We start from the raw sequence: 12791 nt of genomic DNA on the forward strand, positions 1-12791 counted from the left end.
GATTCTTTTCATGATTTTTTGTTTCCTTTTCCCAATCTCACCCTCCAACAGCTGGGACTCCAGAGCTTCCCCCACCTGGGAATGAGAGTGCTGGGATTAGGCCTACTGTCGGCCTGGCAGATGGACATTTGCTCATTTGACTCACATGGATTCCCTACATTACATATCAAGGCCAGATTTCATAGTCTCATACTAATGTCCTCATGATGCTTTCCAGTCCAGCCAGTTGAGATGGTCAAGGGAGCGGCCAGCTAATCAATGATGTATCTCCGTCTGCTATTTGTGTCCAGCATAGATCCACTGCATTCTGCATTGACCCTGGCCTGCCTCTCTGTGAGCTGAGAGCCGAGGGAGTATGGTATTATTATTATTATTATTATTATACACAAAAATGTTGAGCTGATAAGGCTGGAAATGCTTTTATTCATGCCTAAACGGTGAAGTGTTTTTGCTTTTGTCCTATAACCAAGATAGCCTGAATGTTTTTACAGACCCAAAAGGAAGGAAAGGGCATGCAGCTTACTTTAGGCTACTTGCAGTGCATCATTCCTCATTAATCTTGCAAACTATGCCACTGGATGGCGCTAAAGTGCTGTAGAGGCAGTGAATAAGATGCCACTGGCTGCTTATCCAGAAAGAGCCCCAAAGTCCCATCGCTCATGATCTTTCTGAGCCGAGGGAAAGATGGCTCTGAACCAGACTGATGACTCATGTAGGATACAGTTCTGAATGTATAAAAACAGATATTTATACAAATGCTGCCTTTAAAGAGAGCCGCCAGCTCAAAGAATGTACAATCATACAGTTTGCCTTTCTGAAGGGTCCTTTGCAGCAGAATCTGATGATGACTGATAGTTTGGATGAACCGAAAAATAATATACATCTCAATGCCTGATGAGCTTATAACAGCAGACGCTGTGCTGTCATCTGTGCTGCAAACATTCAATATTTTAATCAGCATTTTTAATTTGACACAACAGAACTCTGCGAATGACAGGACAGATTGCAGGATGGGCTTGTCGCAGCTCGGCAGTATGTTCATGCACACGGCTTCGTTAGCTGATGATGCCTGACTGTTCTACAGAGCAGGTGTTGAAAGAAGACAGATCAGTGGCATGTGATGAGGGACATGTGTTTACAGTGTGGACGTGTGATGAGTATGGGGGAACTCTTTCAAACAGCAGAGGACAAACATTTTGCTTGCCTGTCATAAAAACTTCTACTTTGGACATGTCCAACATGTCGACATTTAACAATCTGAGTAGGCCTCAATGTAAATAAGTCTTTCTTTTTCTTCTTTTGTGTTTTTATATAGCCCCCAGGTTTTTATATAGCCCCCAGGTCCCTCAGATCCTCCAGCCAAGGCCTCCTCCATGTCCCACGGTCCCGGCTTAAGCAAAAAGGTGACCGAGCCTTTTCTGTTGCTGGCCCTCAGCTGTGGAACCGACTGCCACCTGACATCAGAAGTGCCCCTTCAATTGTGATATTCAAAGCCAGGCTCAAAACTCATCTTTTTACATTGGCCTTCCCGGCATCTTAATTGTCTTATCCTGCTATGTTTGTAATTAAGTGTTTGTCTTTCAATGTACTTTTTAGCCTAAATCACTGATTTGTACATGTTTTATTTTATTTTTCTTATTTTCTTATTTTCTTATTTTCTTATTTTATTTTATTACCCTGTGGCTAATGTGCTATGTACAGCACTTTGGTCAGCGCGAGCTGTTTTTTAAATGTGCTATAGAAATAAAGTTTATTTACTTACTTACTTAATGAGGTTTTTTTGATCAAATTTTGTCAGTTGTGGAAAGTACATTTACTCAAGTGGGGTGCTTTACTCCACCACATCTCAGAGGGAAATACTGTAGTTTTTATTCCTCTACATCTGTGTGACAGCTGTCATACACTGACTAGTTCCTTTTCAGATTAAGATGAACATAAAAACAAAGTATAAACGTATATAATACAATGTGGTGGTAAAAAATAAAGCAGTGGTTGTTAAGCTTTTTGCTTGTGTCCCCTTATCATGTTTTAGATGTCTATGAGTTGTCAGCAGATCCACCTCCGAAGATAGGAGAAAAGTTAAAAAAAAATAACTGAACTACAGTAGTTAAAACTAGCTCCACCTCAGTGAGCTATAACAGTACATTGCTGCTTACACACAGTATTAACAATCTAATGTCATATTGTATAATATATCAGTCACAGGGAACATTTTACTGCAGAATGAGTACTTTTACTTTTTATACTTTAAGTACATTTTGATGATAATACTTCTGTACTTTTACTTAAGTAGGACTTTGAATGCAGGACTTTTACTTGTAATGGAGTATTTTACACGAATTTATTAGTACTTCTACTTACTGTCGGTAAAAGATGTGAATACTTGGCTCCGCTGCTAAATTTTGCGCAGTATACATTGCTATTCGCGGAGGAAACTGTGGTGGAAACAGACCGTGTAAGCAAACTTCTGTTAATAAAAAAACAACGGGAGGCCTCTGGGTAATTGAGCTGGAAAGTCACTACATAAGCTCAATATATGTTTTCCTGTGTGAAAAGAGTGATATTGCTTCTTTTTTATCCCTCTCTTGTGCTTTCTATTGTTGTGGAAATAGTCAGTTAGAATCTTTGAAGTTATTTCCTGTCGAAAAATACAATCATTTCCTGAGAGATACACAAACCCACATTTTACGTGTGCATGTGTGCACGCACATGTGTGTGTCTGGTAGTGAAAGAGGAAGGCAGAGCAACACACCATAAAGGTTAGAGGTTAGAGAGAGCTGCTATCAGTTTGGGTAAGAAAGTGGAAAATTAGAAAGCTGGCTTTCCAACGTCGAGTGGATACACAGTGAAGACCAAAAGGCTTGCCTGAAGTGAAAAGTTAAAGCCCAGAAATAGGGAGAGAGCGCTGGCACTTGGGAGTAGAAAAAAAAGCAGATCTGGAGAGGAGCCGTGATGGAAAAGCTGCCTGTGTACCACGGCCCCATCGGCAAGGAGGAGGGCGAGAGGCGGCTGGCTCAGGACGGGCGGGATGGCTGCTACCTAATCCGCAATAGTGACTCTGTGCCGGGCGTCTACTGCCTGTGTGTGCTGTGAGTACAAACAGATTGTGAAATATCTCTGCTTCTTTACTGAGAACTCATTAACCAAATTACCACATCATCTTCTTTTCTACTGTTAACAGAGATCATTGATTTCCTCACAATTAAGAAACCAAAAAAGCATAAACTAAACTGAAAAAAAATTATTATTTAGTGTTACACGTGATTCTCACAGGAGGAATAATGATAATAATGACTTGTAAAAATGTACTTATTTCATTAAGCTGAAAGATGAACCCAGGGTCAAAGGTGTTTCTGTGTGTGCAGGTACAGCGGATACGTCTACACATACCGACTCCACAAGGACGACGCAGGATCTTGGGCTGCTGAAGTGAGACATTCTTATCAATATATTTCTTGCTCTGGTTCTGTGCCGACTCTTTCCGCACGCTAAAACTTTACAGGAGCAGCAAAACAGCTGCACATCTGCCTCGCTTTAGTTGGTTTTTATTAGTTCTAGAGGTTGTTTTGGTGCCAGCCCAATCCAGCAAGCTGTGAATTTGAGGCAAACATGGATTTTTATTTTCTTCAAGGAGTGACAGCACTGAGAAATGGGTTCTTTTCCTTTAGCAATAACACCCTGTGAGCTCGTCTCCTACCACCACCACCACTACAAATTTAAGACGCCACAGCATCAGCATATACTCCAGAGATGGGGAACATAGAATTGCATTTGACAGCATTTCTGATGGGATATGTAATTGAGCACTCAGGATTGGCAAACACCCAGAGATGTGAATGTATAGACTTCTGAAGGATGTGTCTCTCGCTGACAACTAAAGCTAGATGCTGTTGTAACTACATTTTGCCCCTCGCTCATTTTTACTGACAGCATCAAGCCAACAGATAGGGGGGGAGAGGTCTCGAATTAAATAGATTTCACTACAAGCTCAATAACAGTTTACATTATTCATGTGCAATATCAATCACTTTAATGAAATATTCCAGGGGAACAGAGGTAACACTTGTGGCCGGAGACAGAAACATCCAAAGTGCTCTGCTGTGGAAAAGAGCTCTTCTACGTTTGATTGAATGATCATGCACAAAATGCATTCAAAAGAAACACAATTTTCACCATTTCTTACAGCATGATTGATTGCACAGAATGAAAACAAATAATGCTTTTTTTAAGTCCTTACTTGACAAAATTACAATAGTTTGAAAAGTTTAATGCTTTATAGTTTAGAGATATTAAACTGACCGCTGTGGGCAAAGTAGGAAATAGATAATAGCTCTCTGAAGGTTCCTTAAAGTTGAATTTAAATAAAGCCAAATGAAGACGGTCACATAACACCATTGTTGAAACGGAAAATTAATTCTAAATATCTTATCTTGTTCCTTTTTTATTTCTAAAAATAATTTTGACTTTGTGTTATTTCCGTTTTATTCAGTCAGAAGTAAAGATGAGATATACTGTTGGGACACTTTAAGCATCTTAGATGTCACAAAAAGAAATGCTTTTTGTTGACCAACAAAATATAAAAGCAGCCGAGGGGAGTGAATGCTTTCAGAGGTAACTACAACCAGAACTTTCCTAATATAACTTTTAAACCCTTCAAGTATAGTGCCATCCTTCTACAGTAGCTTTTACAGCATTTACAGATTGAATTTCTTTTGCACCATCCTATTTATTGATACCTTTTTATTGCCTTAAATGTGAGCTCAGTGTGGATCAGTGGACCAGATATACGCAAATATAATTGCCAAGCTTCCATGCCCACAGTGTGTCTCTGCCTCTACTTTCAGCATATCTCATGTCTTTTATAAGGTGAATCTGTGTGAGCTCATTTGAAGCCGGTCCCCGCTCTGGCCTCTTCCTTTCCCCGTGAGGTTTAATATGGAAACGGAGAAGCTGAATCCTCCTCTGCCTTTTTTTTCTCTGTTGTGTTTCAGACCACTCCTGGTGTGCCGAAACGATATTTCCGGCAAATCAAGAACTTGATAGTAGCTTTCCAGAAGCCGGGACAAGGAATTGCCATGCCTCTGCTCTACCCTGTGACAGCAGCTCAGAGACAAACGCACACAGAGGAGGCACAGACGGCCAGTAATAGCCTGTCACCGACACACAGCAGCCCTAACGCTTGCTTCCAGCAGCGGCCGCCTCATGCTGCTCAGGGACACAAAAACAGGAACAAAAAGGAGGTGCAGCAAGCTTTTGGTTAGGGTAAATCTCAAACTCACCATTGACCTAATTACAAACATAAACACTTTGCATGATACACCGTTTGCACGTTGCATGTGAAGTAAATGTAATTTTTTTTCTACATTATCCAGCTTGTCATTTAGATTCTAGCTGTGACTCAGATCTCAGTATCCTTCCAGCATCTCTCTCTCTCTTTTTTTTCTTCTGCATATGCAGCACAGAAAGTGCCTCATAACTTTCAGGGATGTGATGTAAAATATTCAACTGCTGAAACATTAATATCCATCACTGCATACATAAGTTGACAACAAATATTGTGCTCTGTTTTCTTAATGCAATACAGTTATGTGAATGGCAAAGAAAATAAATGATATTGGTTGAAATAAACTCTTTTAAATGAGGTCACGCATACACAGCCATATACACCCGAGCCTCCGTCTGACATATAATGTGGAACAAAAATTCAATTTGACATATTGAATGCTGATTTCTGTGGAGAGTGCTGACTGCGAGAGAGAGAGAGAGAGAGAGAGAGAGAGAGAGAGAGAGGTGGGGATCTGTCATTCATCTGATTGACATTACTGGCTCTCTCTAAAAAAATTAGAGAGAGAGAGAGAGAGAGAGAGAGAGAAAAAAAGAGGGAGAAAGAGAGCATCCATTCAGCCCAGACAATTCTTCAGTGCAGCGGTCTCCTAGTAACCAGACCCTCCATCTTTTCACCGGCGAGATGAGGTTGGACAGTATCTAGCGGAGCATATGGTTTGGAAGGGAAGGTGCATCGCAGCTGATCAGTAAATTGCTAGTCAGGAACGTATATCACCTGCTCGCAGTCAGAACATATGCATTGTGCGGCTTTGTCATCGGCAGCCCAGGAGACAAACACAAACAATTAATGGTGGGCAGATGGTGGAGTGACGGTGGGAGGGAGGCGAGTGGGGGATAGGCAGACGGACGGACGGGGAGGTGGATTAGTAGTAGCTAGATTAAAAAAGAAAAACAAACTTCTCTACTTTCTTTTTTAACTTTTTTTGTGGGGGGGGGGGGAGGGAAGAGGCTTGGAAGTAGTTCACATGTAGTCTGATTGGCATTTCCTAATGAGAGGAGACAAGCTGTAGAGAACAGCACAGCCAACTCCAGGTCCTGCCCCTTCTGCACTCACCACCCACTCGCTGAGCCTCAGCTGTCACATTTCTTTTTCCCTTCCTCTGTGGTTTTTTTTTCTCTCTCTCTTCCTTCTTCTTCTTCTTCTTCTTGTTCTTCGTCTTCTCTTCTGACAGACACAGGTTTCTAATGCATATCTCGGTTTGAGCCATAATGATGGGTGATAATGACAGCACAGATTTGAATGTTACAAACTTGCAGAAACAAGAACAAAGAGCGCACAACAAATGTGTGGAGAGAAGGCGCAGAAACACAGAAGGCACTGGGAGAAATAATAAGCAACAATACCCAAGAAATCCCAGGGATCAATCTGGTAATTCACACATAATAACTTTAATCAGCATTGTAACCCAATAAAGTCAGATTTTTCAGCGAGAATATTTACTATAGCCATGTATAATTCTTTGCAAAAATGTAACAGTTTTTTTCTATTGATTAACAATACTGACACTTACTTATGAACAACAGAATTTCCAGTTGAGCACTTTTTTTCAGTGTGAAAGCACTGGCTATGTACATTCTTGACTTTAGTATATGCACTCATACAAACTACTGTTGGAGCACACCAGAGGCGGGAAACCAGGAGAGGTTTCCTTCTCTAAAGGGGAGTGTCAGAGTTGACAAGGCCTCTCTTACACAATATGTAAACGATAGTATATCCGAGGTAAACCATGTAGGAACTCAAATGGCAACCGGAGAGCTCTTGATTTTTGAGTCACGAAGAGATGTATTCACTGGCGATCCTAAAGTCTCCATCTCTACAATTCAGTGAACTTGAACAGAGTCCAAAATGATGAACAGTGTTGAAACAGCAAATGACAGTCAGTCAATCAGTCCGTCCGTCCGTCCGTCAGTCGGTCAGTAAGTCAGTCGGTCAGTCCCAGGACAGTCAGGATACAAAAAGCAAAGCCACAGCCAAACCACACTGTTTGTGCCACTGTTAGAAATTGGAGAACTGGACGATAATAATAAAATACCATCATTTTGTCACAATTAAAGGCATTTGGAAAGCATTTTTTCCCCCAATCTCTCTTCTTGTTCTTCTTTGTCGTCTTCTTCTTTCTTTTTTTTTGATACAGTATAGAAACAGTAGAACAAATCAGAGTAGAGTAGAAACAGGCAGTCTTTGGTGGGGTGGGGGGCTGCTCACGTGTCTCTGTTACCTGCCCCCCACCTCGCTTAGTGTCATGAAGTGGATGTTGGAGGGGCAGTCGGACAGCTCCGGCTGCTGCTCTGTAGGCAGGGAGTAGTAGCCGTCGTAGCCCTGGACCAGTCCTCCAGACAGCAGCTGCTGCTTCTCCAGCTCGCTCCACGCCCTGCTCCCCACGTCCCCCACATCCACCCGCTTCCTCTCCTTCTCCCACGCCCCCTCCACCGCACGCTTCCTCGCCTCCTCCCTCACCCGCGCCACCTCCTCCTCCTCGCTCCCGCCGTAGCGCACGCACAGACACAGCGCCCCCTGCTGGAGAGTGATATCGGCGAATCGTCGAGTCCTGCCGTTCACCACGGCGCTCATCTGAGACACGCTCACGTTCACGCCGCTCTCCAGGACGCGGCCCCCGACCCCTAATCCGAGCGCCAGGTCTTCCTCGATCGGCCGGGTCTGGAGGAAGTGATGGGTGTCGCAGCCGTGCACGGTGAAGCTCAGCCCGCTCAGGTGGACGGCGCCGTTCAAAATGGCTGCCACGCGACGGCTGTCCTCGCTGGCGACGCCGATGACCTCGGCGCTGACGCGGCCATGGGAGACGGCGAACCGGATGCTGGGGCCAAGAAGAGAGGGCCGGGAGCCGAAGGGAGGGGGGCGTGTCGGCCTGTGGCAGGTGGAGCCTACAGGATCGGAGACCAGAGGTAACCTCTCCAGAGAGATGAAACTTCGCAACTGTCTCCGCAGCTCACACTGGATTCCCAAAACCACCTGGGGGTACAAATGGTTAACAATGTTTTTTTTTTACAGGCGACTCTTTCAGACATTTGACTTGTTGAAACAGGAAAAGCACATTAATAATGGCTCTGTTCCATTTGGTTGTTTTAATAGCTTACTGGACACGTTTGCGATGTCTCTTTTTCACTGAAGACATTTGACTTTTCACAGTAGGAAAAAGCACAAGGTGTAAATAATAAAATGAATGATGGCTGAATTCCATTGAGCTGTTTCAGTCTCGGGGTCGTGGTATTGTGCATGTCACACCGTCATAGCACAGAGCCGTCTGCAGTAGAACATTATTCCTAACACCTGTGCTTTTCATACTATGACAGGTCAAAATGTGTGCTCTGAAAAAGGCCTATACTGTATCGCAGGGCACTGACAGTGGCAAACCTAAGTGGAATGCAGCCATAATTAATGCTATTACTTTCATCACTTGTCAAAATAAAATACAAATGTCTTTTAGGACTGGACATATTCTCATGTCTGTCGGTGGCGACTTGCGCCGGGGGGCTTGGACCCTTTTCATAACTGCTCGCAAGTTCTAGTTAATACGTTGGTTGTAGTCTTGCTTTGCCAGACCATCCACACGCTGCGGAGCGGAGGAGGGTCCGGCTAGTCCACACAGCATTCCCGGATGGGAGAAAAATGTGCTCTGGTTTATTGGCATTTCTTTTAACCAATCACAATCGGCTTGGGCGGCGCTAGGTGCCGGACAGAGCCGCTGCAAAATAGTTGTGCGAGAGAAAACTCCGATTGGACAGATAGTCTAGCTAGCTGTCTGGATTTACCCTGCAGAGATCTCAGGAGCAGTTAACCATAGGGCTGTGTATTGTCAAGAATCTGGCGATACAATACGTATCACGATACATGGGTCACGATTCAATATATTGCAACATATTCCGACACTGTGCGTAAGGCAATATATTGGGATTTTTTTAAAGTATAATTTTAGAAAAACTAATATTTAAAAAAAGACATGATGTTCATAAAAGTCAAAGAAGTTTACTTTAGGTAAACAATTCAGTACACAGAAAATCAAACTGCCAGTTTGGGATTGTGGTTCCCAGGTTCTTAGTGAGCTAATTTTATAAAGTAGGCCAAAGTTCAGCCATAGCTACGTTGTTAGCTTCTAGCAAAAAGTCAGGCACTGCAAGGCACTGTTAGGCACTAGTGGTGCGTCTCAGCATAGCCATCTAGCGGTAGGTGGTTTAAACACAACATAAACGTGAACCACTGAACGTTTAAAAAAAATAAAAAAGAAATACAAATAAAAAAGAAATCATTTCAAAAAGTATTGCAAAAAAAAAATATTGCGATACTCAAGTGTATTGATTTTTTCTTACACCCCTAGTTAACCAACATCAAGGATAAAGACTATGTTGGTTGCTGCAACAAACTCTTGTTAATGCTTTGGCTCGTGACAGCTAGAAAAGATCCTCACGACAGCAGGTGTGGTAAAACCGCTAAAGGGGCCACTAGAATCAACACAAACTGAAAGTTCCTCGTAGCTGCTTTAAATTATTGTTTTTCATATCTGCAGAGCTTCTTCTCATGTGTATTAGTGGAATAGTTCATTGCACTAAGCATTCATTTATTTTACATGTGCATTTACATAATTTACTCATGTTGTGATACATAGGGGTTGCAACTAATGACCATTTTTATAATTGATCAATCTGACAATTGTTTCTTGGTTTAATTGACTAACAGTCCAATCCTTCAAGATATTCAATTAACAATGAAACAGATAAAAGCAGCAAATCTGAGAACAAATTTAAGAAGCTGTTTGACTTCAGTGACTTTAATGACAATGTATTCATTTTCAAAAGTGTAAATGTTCTATTGACTAATTGGCTGGTCGACTAATCATTTCAACACTCATACTACTGATATTAGAAAACATTCTGAATTATTAACGTGCCGTTGATTTCAGCCATATTGCCCGTTAGGAAGAACCCAAATTAGTCATAGAAAATATATTTAAATGTTCTACAGAAAGAGAGGGATAAGGGATGACAAGGTATGCAGGCAATCTCAGAACCCATCGGCGCTCTGTCCCACGGCGATTTAGCCTCTGGGGGCAACAACCAATATTTTGGGTACTCCGGAGTAGCCAGCCAATATCCGGGCCGAGACATCCTCTTCTGTGCGCCGGCACGATAAGCAACTTGAGACGCGAGAATGGAGTTGGAGATGAGAGATACATTTTTAAAAAAGCTAATAAAAAGCTACACTGTCTTTAGGTTCAGAGACTGCATGAAGGCCAATACGTTCTGCCTCTTTTGGTCTACGCTTTCGTTCCAAAAATCGTGTCCTGTTGCCTACAGATTCGGCATTCACATGCAGATATTTGTTTATAGAGATGATCTGCAGGTGACTGGGGTATGCTCACCTTGCTGGAGTCCCAGTCCTGTGTCTTGGTCTGAGTCTTCATCAGTTCGTATGTTTGTTCCATTCTGCCCACTTCAGGCTTTGGAAAGCCTGGGACAACATTATGAAGCTGGAAACCAAATAGCTGCAGCCAGCTACCAATGTCTGGACACACAGACACACACACACACACACACACACACACACACACACACACACACACACACACAAAGAAAGAGAGAAAATTGCATGGAGGGAGAAAGTTAGAATATAATGTGTATACTGTGCAAAACAGTAAACAAAAAGTCATAAGGCCAAGGAAACAACACCTTGAACAGGAAATCACACAATATATGAGCATAATACGTGGCAGAGATGTTTCGGCTGGTGTTTCACTGACAAACAAGTTCTGTAATAAACAATCCTGCTGCAGGAAAACGTGACATGACAAATGAATGTTCCATTAACCAGAAGGACATACGCCCCCACCGACATCCTTTATTCATTCTCCTGCTCTCCCATTCCATCTCCTTCCCTTGCTTGAGTTATTGTTTGGTCTCTCGGGGAAACAGTATATTCTTGACAGTAAAAGAGAACAAAACACAGCAACCTGTGTTAAAAAACAAGTTGATCAGAGGCACGGCTGTCCTTTCTGTTGCCAGTACATTCTGTCATCATCTGACATCATTTCTTTGTGCCGTGCGCCTCACCTGTGGTTAGTGGTGGTTAGTCTTTATGACAGATGTTTCCTGTGTATGTGTGTGGGAGTAGGTGCTGCTGAGTGAAACACCTGCCTGTATCTGTGTGAGAACTATAATGTGGCAGCTCGTGTGAGTCACAGATACAGTCCTGAGCTGGAGAGTGAATGAATGTGTGTGCACACGTGTGAAGCTCACCTGTAGTAAACTCCGTCACCTCCTCCACTCTGCCAACTGGGCAGTTATTCTTGAAGGCGTACACGTTAAACGGCTTCGGCTCCTTGCTCAGCTCCCCCCACAGTTCATGATTGGGCGAGGTCCATCGACCTGCTAGCGTGTCATAATCCCGCCTGCCCAAATGGACCAGCCGCGTGAGAGGATCGTACAAGCCTCCGTGGAAGCCGATGACAAGCTGGAAGTCGGGGTTGGTGTCCTGGTAGACCTCTCCGTAAGGGGTGTAGAGGATCTCTTTGACCAGTCGCCCTTTGCTAGAGAAAACTGCCCTCGGACTCCCGACGCTGTCACAGGCGACATAGTACTCCTCCCCGCTGCTCAGCTCCATGGCGATGAGATGGCCCTGCAGGTCGTAGTACAGCGACGTGATCAGATTGCTGCTGTGGTTGTACAGGTGGCTGGCCCTGGTGGGGTGTGACAGATCAGCATAAAAGAACTGCAGCTGCTCGCCCTGGCTGCTCTTGGTGGCCACGCGCCGACCCAGCCCGTCGTAGCGATACCACACGGTGCGCTCCGTCACGCGGTTGTAGACGCGGGTCAGCAGGCCGTTGGAGTTGTAGTCGAAGAGATCATTGGCTCGCTGGCGGAGGAAGCCGTCGTCATCCACGCTGTACTGTAACTCGCCGAGGTGTGTGATGCGGTCTCTCTGGTCGTAACGCAGCGGCGTCAGCCTTGAATTAAACCAAACGGGTATCTACATTAATACCGCTGTGAACTCATCAAACAGGTCTAACATTAATATATCAACAAGAGTCTACAGTCATGCTAGCTGCTCTGTGAGGCTGCTTAGGCCCAGCAATGCTTTGAGCAAGATGCTAATGTCAGCATGCTAACATGTTCACCATCTGAGCTTAGCATGTTAACATGATAATATTTGCTAATTATCACTAAAGACAAAGTACAGCTGAGGCTGATGGGAATGTCAGTTTTTTCGGATCCCTAAAGTCAGTAGAAGTCATCATCTGGCGACCATGAATGTCTGTAAAAAGTGTCATGGCAATCCATCCAATAGTTGAGAGATAATTCAGTCTCTAAGTTGACAGAATCAGAAAAGGGTTTATTGCCAAAGTTACGCTTACAAGGAATTTGCCTTGGTAGTTGGTGCATAAACAAACAAACACACATATTGAATATTAATATGAAATAAACAATAAATACAG

The 12791-nt window shown here is 43.4% G+C and overlaps 2 protein-coding genes across 2 annotated transcripts in view; one reads left to right on the plus strand and one right to left on the minus strand.

Moving 5' to 3' along the window:
- The first annotated feature begins 2705 nt into the window (after positions 1-2705).
- Positions 2706-5744, plus strand: LOC114563020 (SH2 domain-containing protein 1A). The gene is made up of 3 exons (XM_028589777.1): positions 2706-3089; positions 3366-3429; positions 4992-5744. The coding sequence occupies exons 1-3, from the start codon at positions 2953-2955 to the stop codon at positions 5259-5261; spliced, it is 471 nt and encodes a 156-aa protein (XP_028445578.1). The 5' UTR covers positions 2706-2952; the 3' UTR covers positions 5262-5744.
- Positions 5745-6716: 972 nt separating this feature from the next.
- Positions 6717-12791, minus strand: part of tenm1 (teneurin transmembrane protein 1) — a 182912-nt gene continuing 176837 nt past the window's right edge. Inside the window, exons 36-38 of the mRNA XM_028589371.1 lie at positions 11596-12302; positions 10722-10864; positions 6717-8317 (exon numbers count right to left, since the gene is read on the minus strand). Of these exons, the coding sequence (XP_028445172.1) occupies positions 7562-8317; positions 10722-10864; positions 11596-12302 (1606 nt within the window). The 3' untranslated portion in view covers positions 6717-7561. The remainder of the gene's footprint in view (positions 8318-10721; positions 10865-11595; positions 12303-12791) is intronic.

This window comes from Perca flavescens, chromosome 10, assembly GCF_004354835.1.
Source record: "Perca flavescens isolate YP-PL-M2 chromosome 10, PFLA_1.0, whole genome shotgun sequence".
Taxonomy (NCBI): domain Eukaryota; kingdom Metazoa; phylum Chordata; class Actinopteri; order Perciformes; family Percidae; genus Perca; species Perca flavescens.

What these genes read in the sequence shown, in the direction of transcription:
- LOC114563020 (XM_028589777.1), top strand. Translation starts at nt 2,953, where the DNA reads ATGGAAAAGCTGCCTGTGTACCACGGCCCCATCGGCAAGGAGGAGGGC. An exon ending in GTCTACTGCCTGTGTGTGCT is followed by an intron (nt 3,090 to 3,365) that starts GTGAGTACAAAC and finishes CTGTGTGTGCAG; the next exon opens with GTACAGCGGATACGTCTACA. An exon ending in CAGGATCTTGGGCTGCTGAA is followed by an intron (nt 3,430 to 4,991) that starts GTGAGACATTCT and finishes GTTGTGTTTCAG; the next exon opens with ACCACTCCTGGTGTGCCGAA.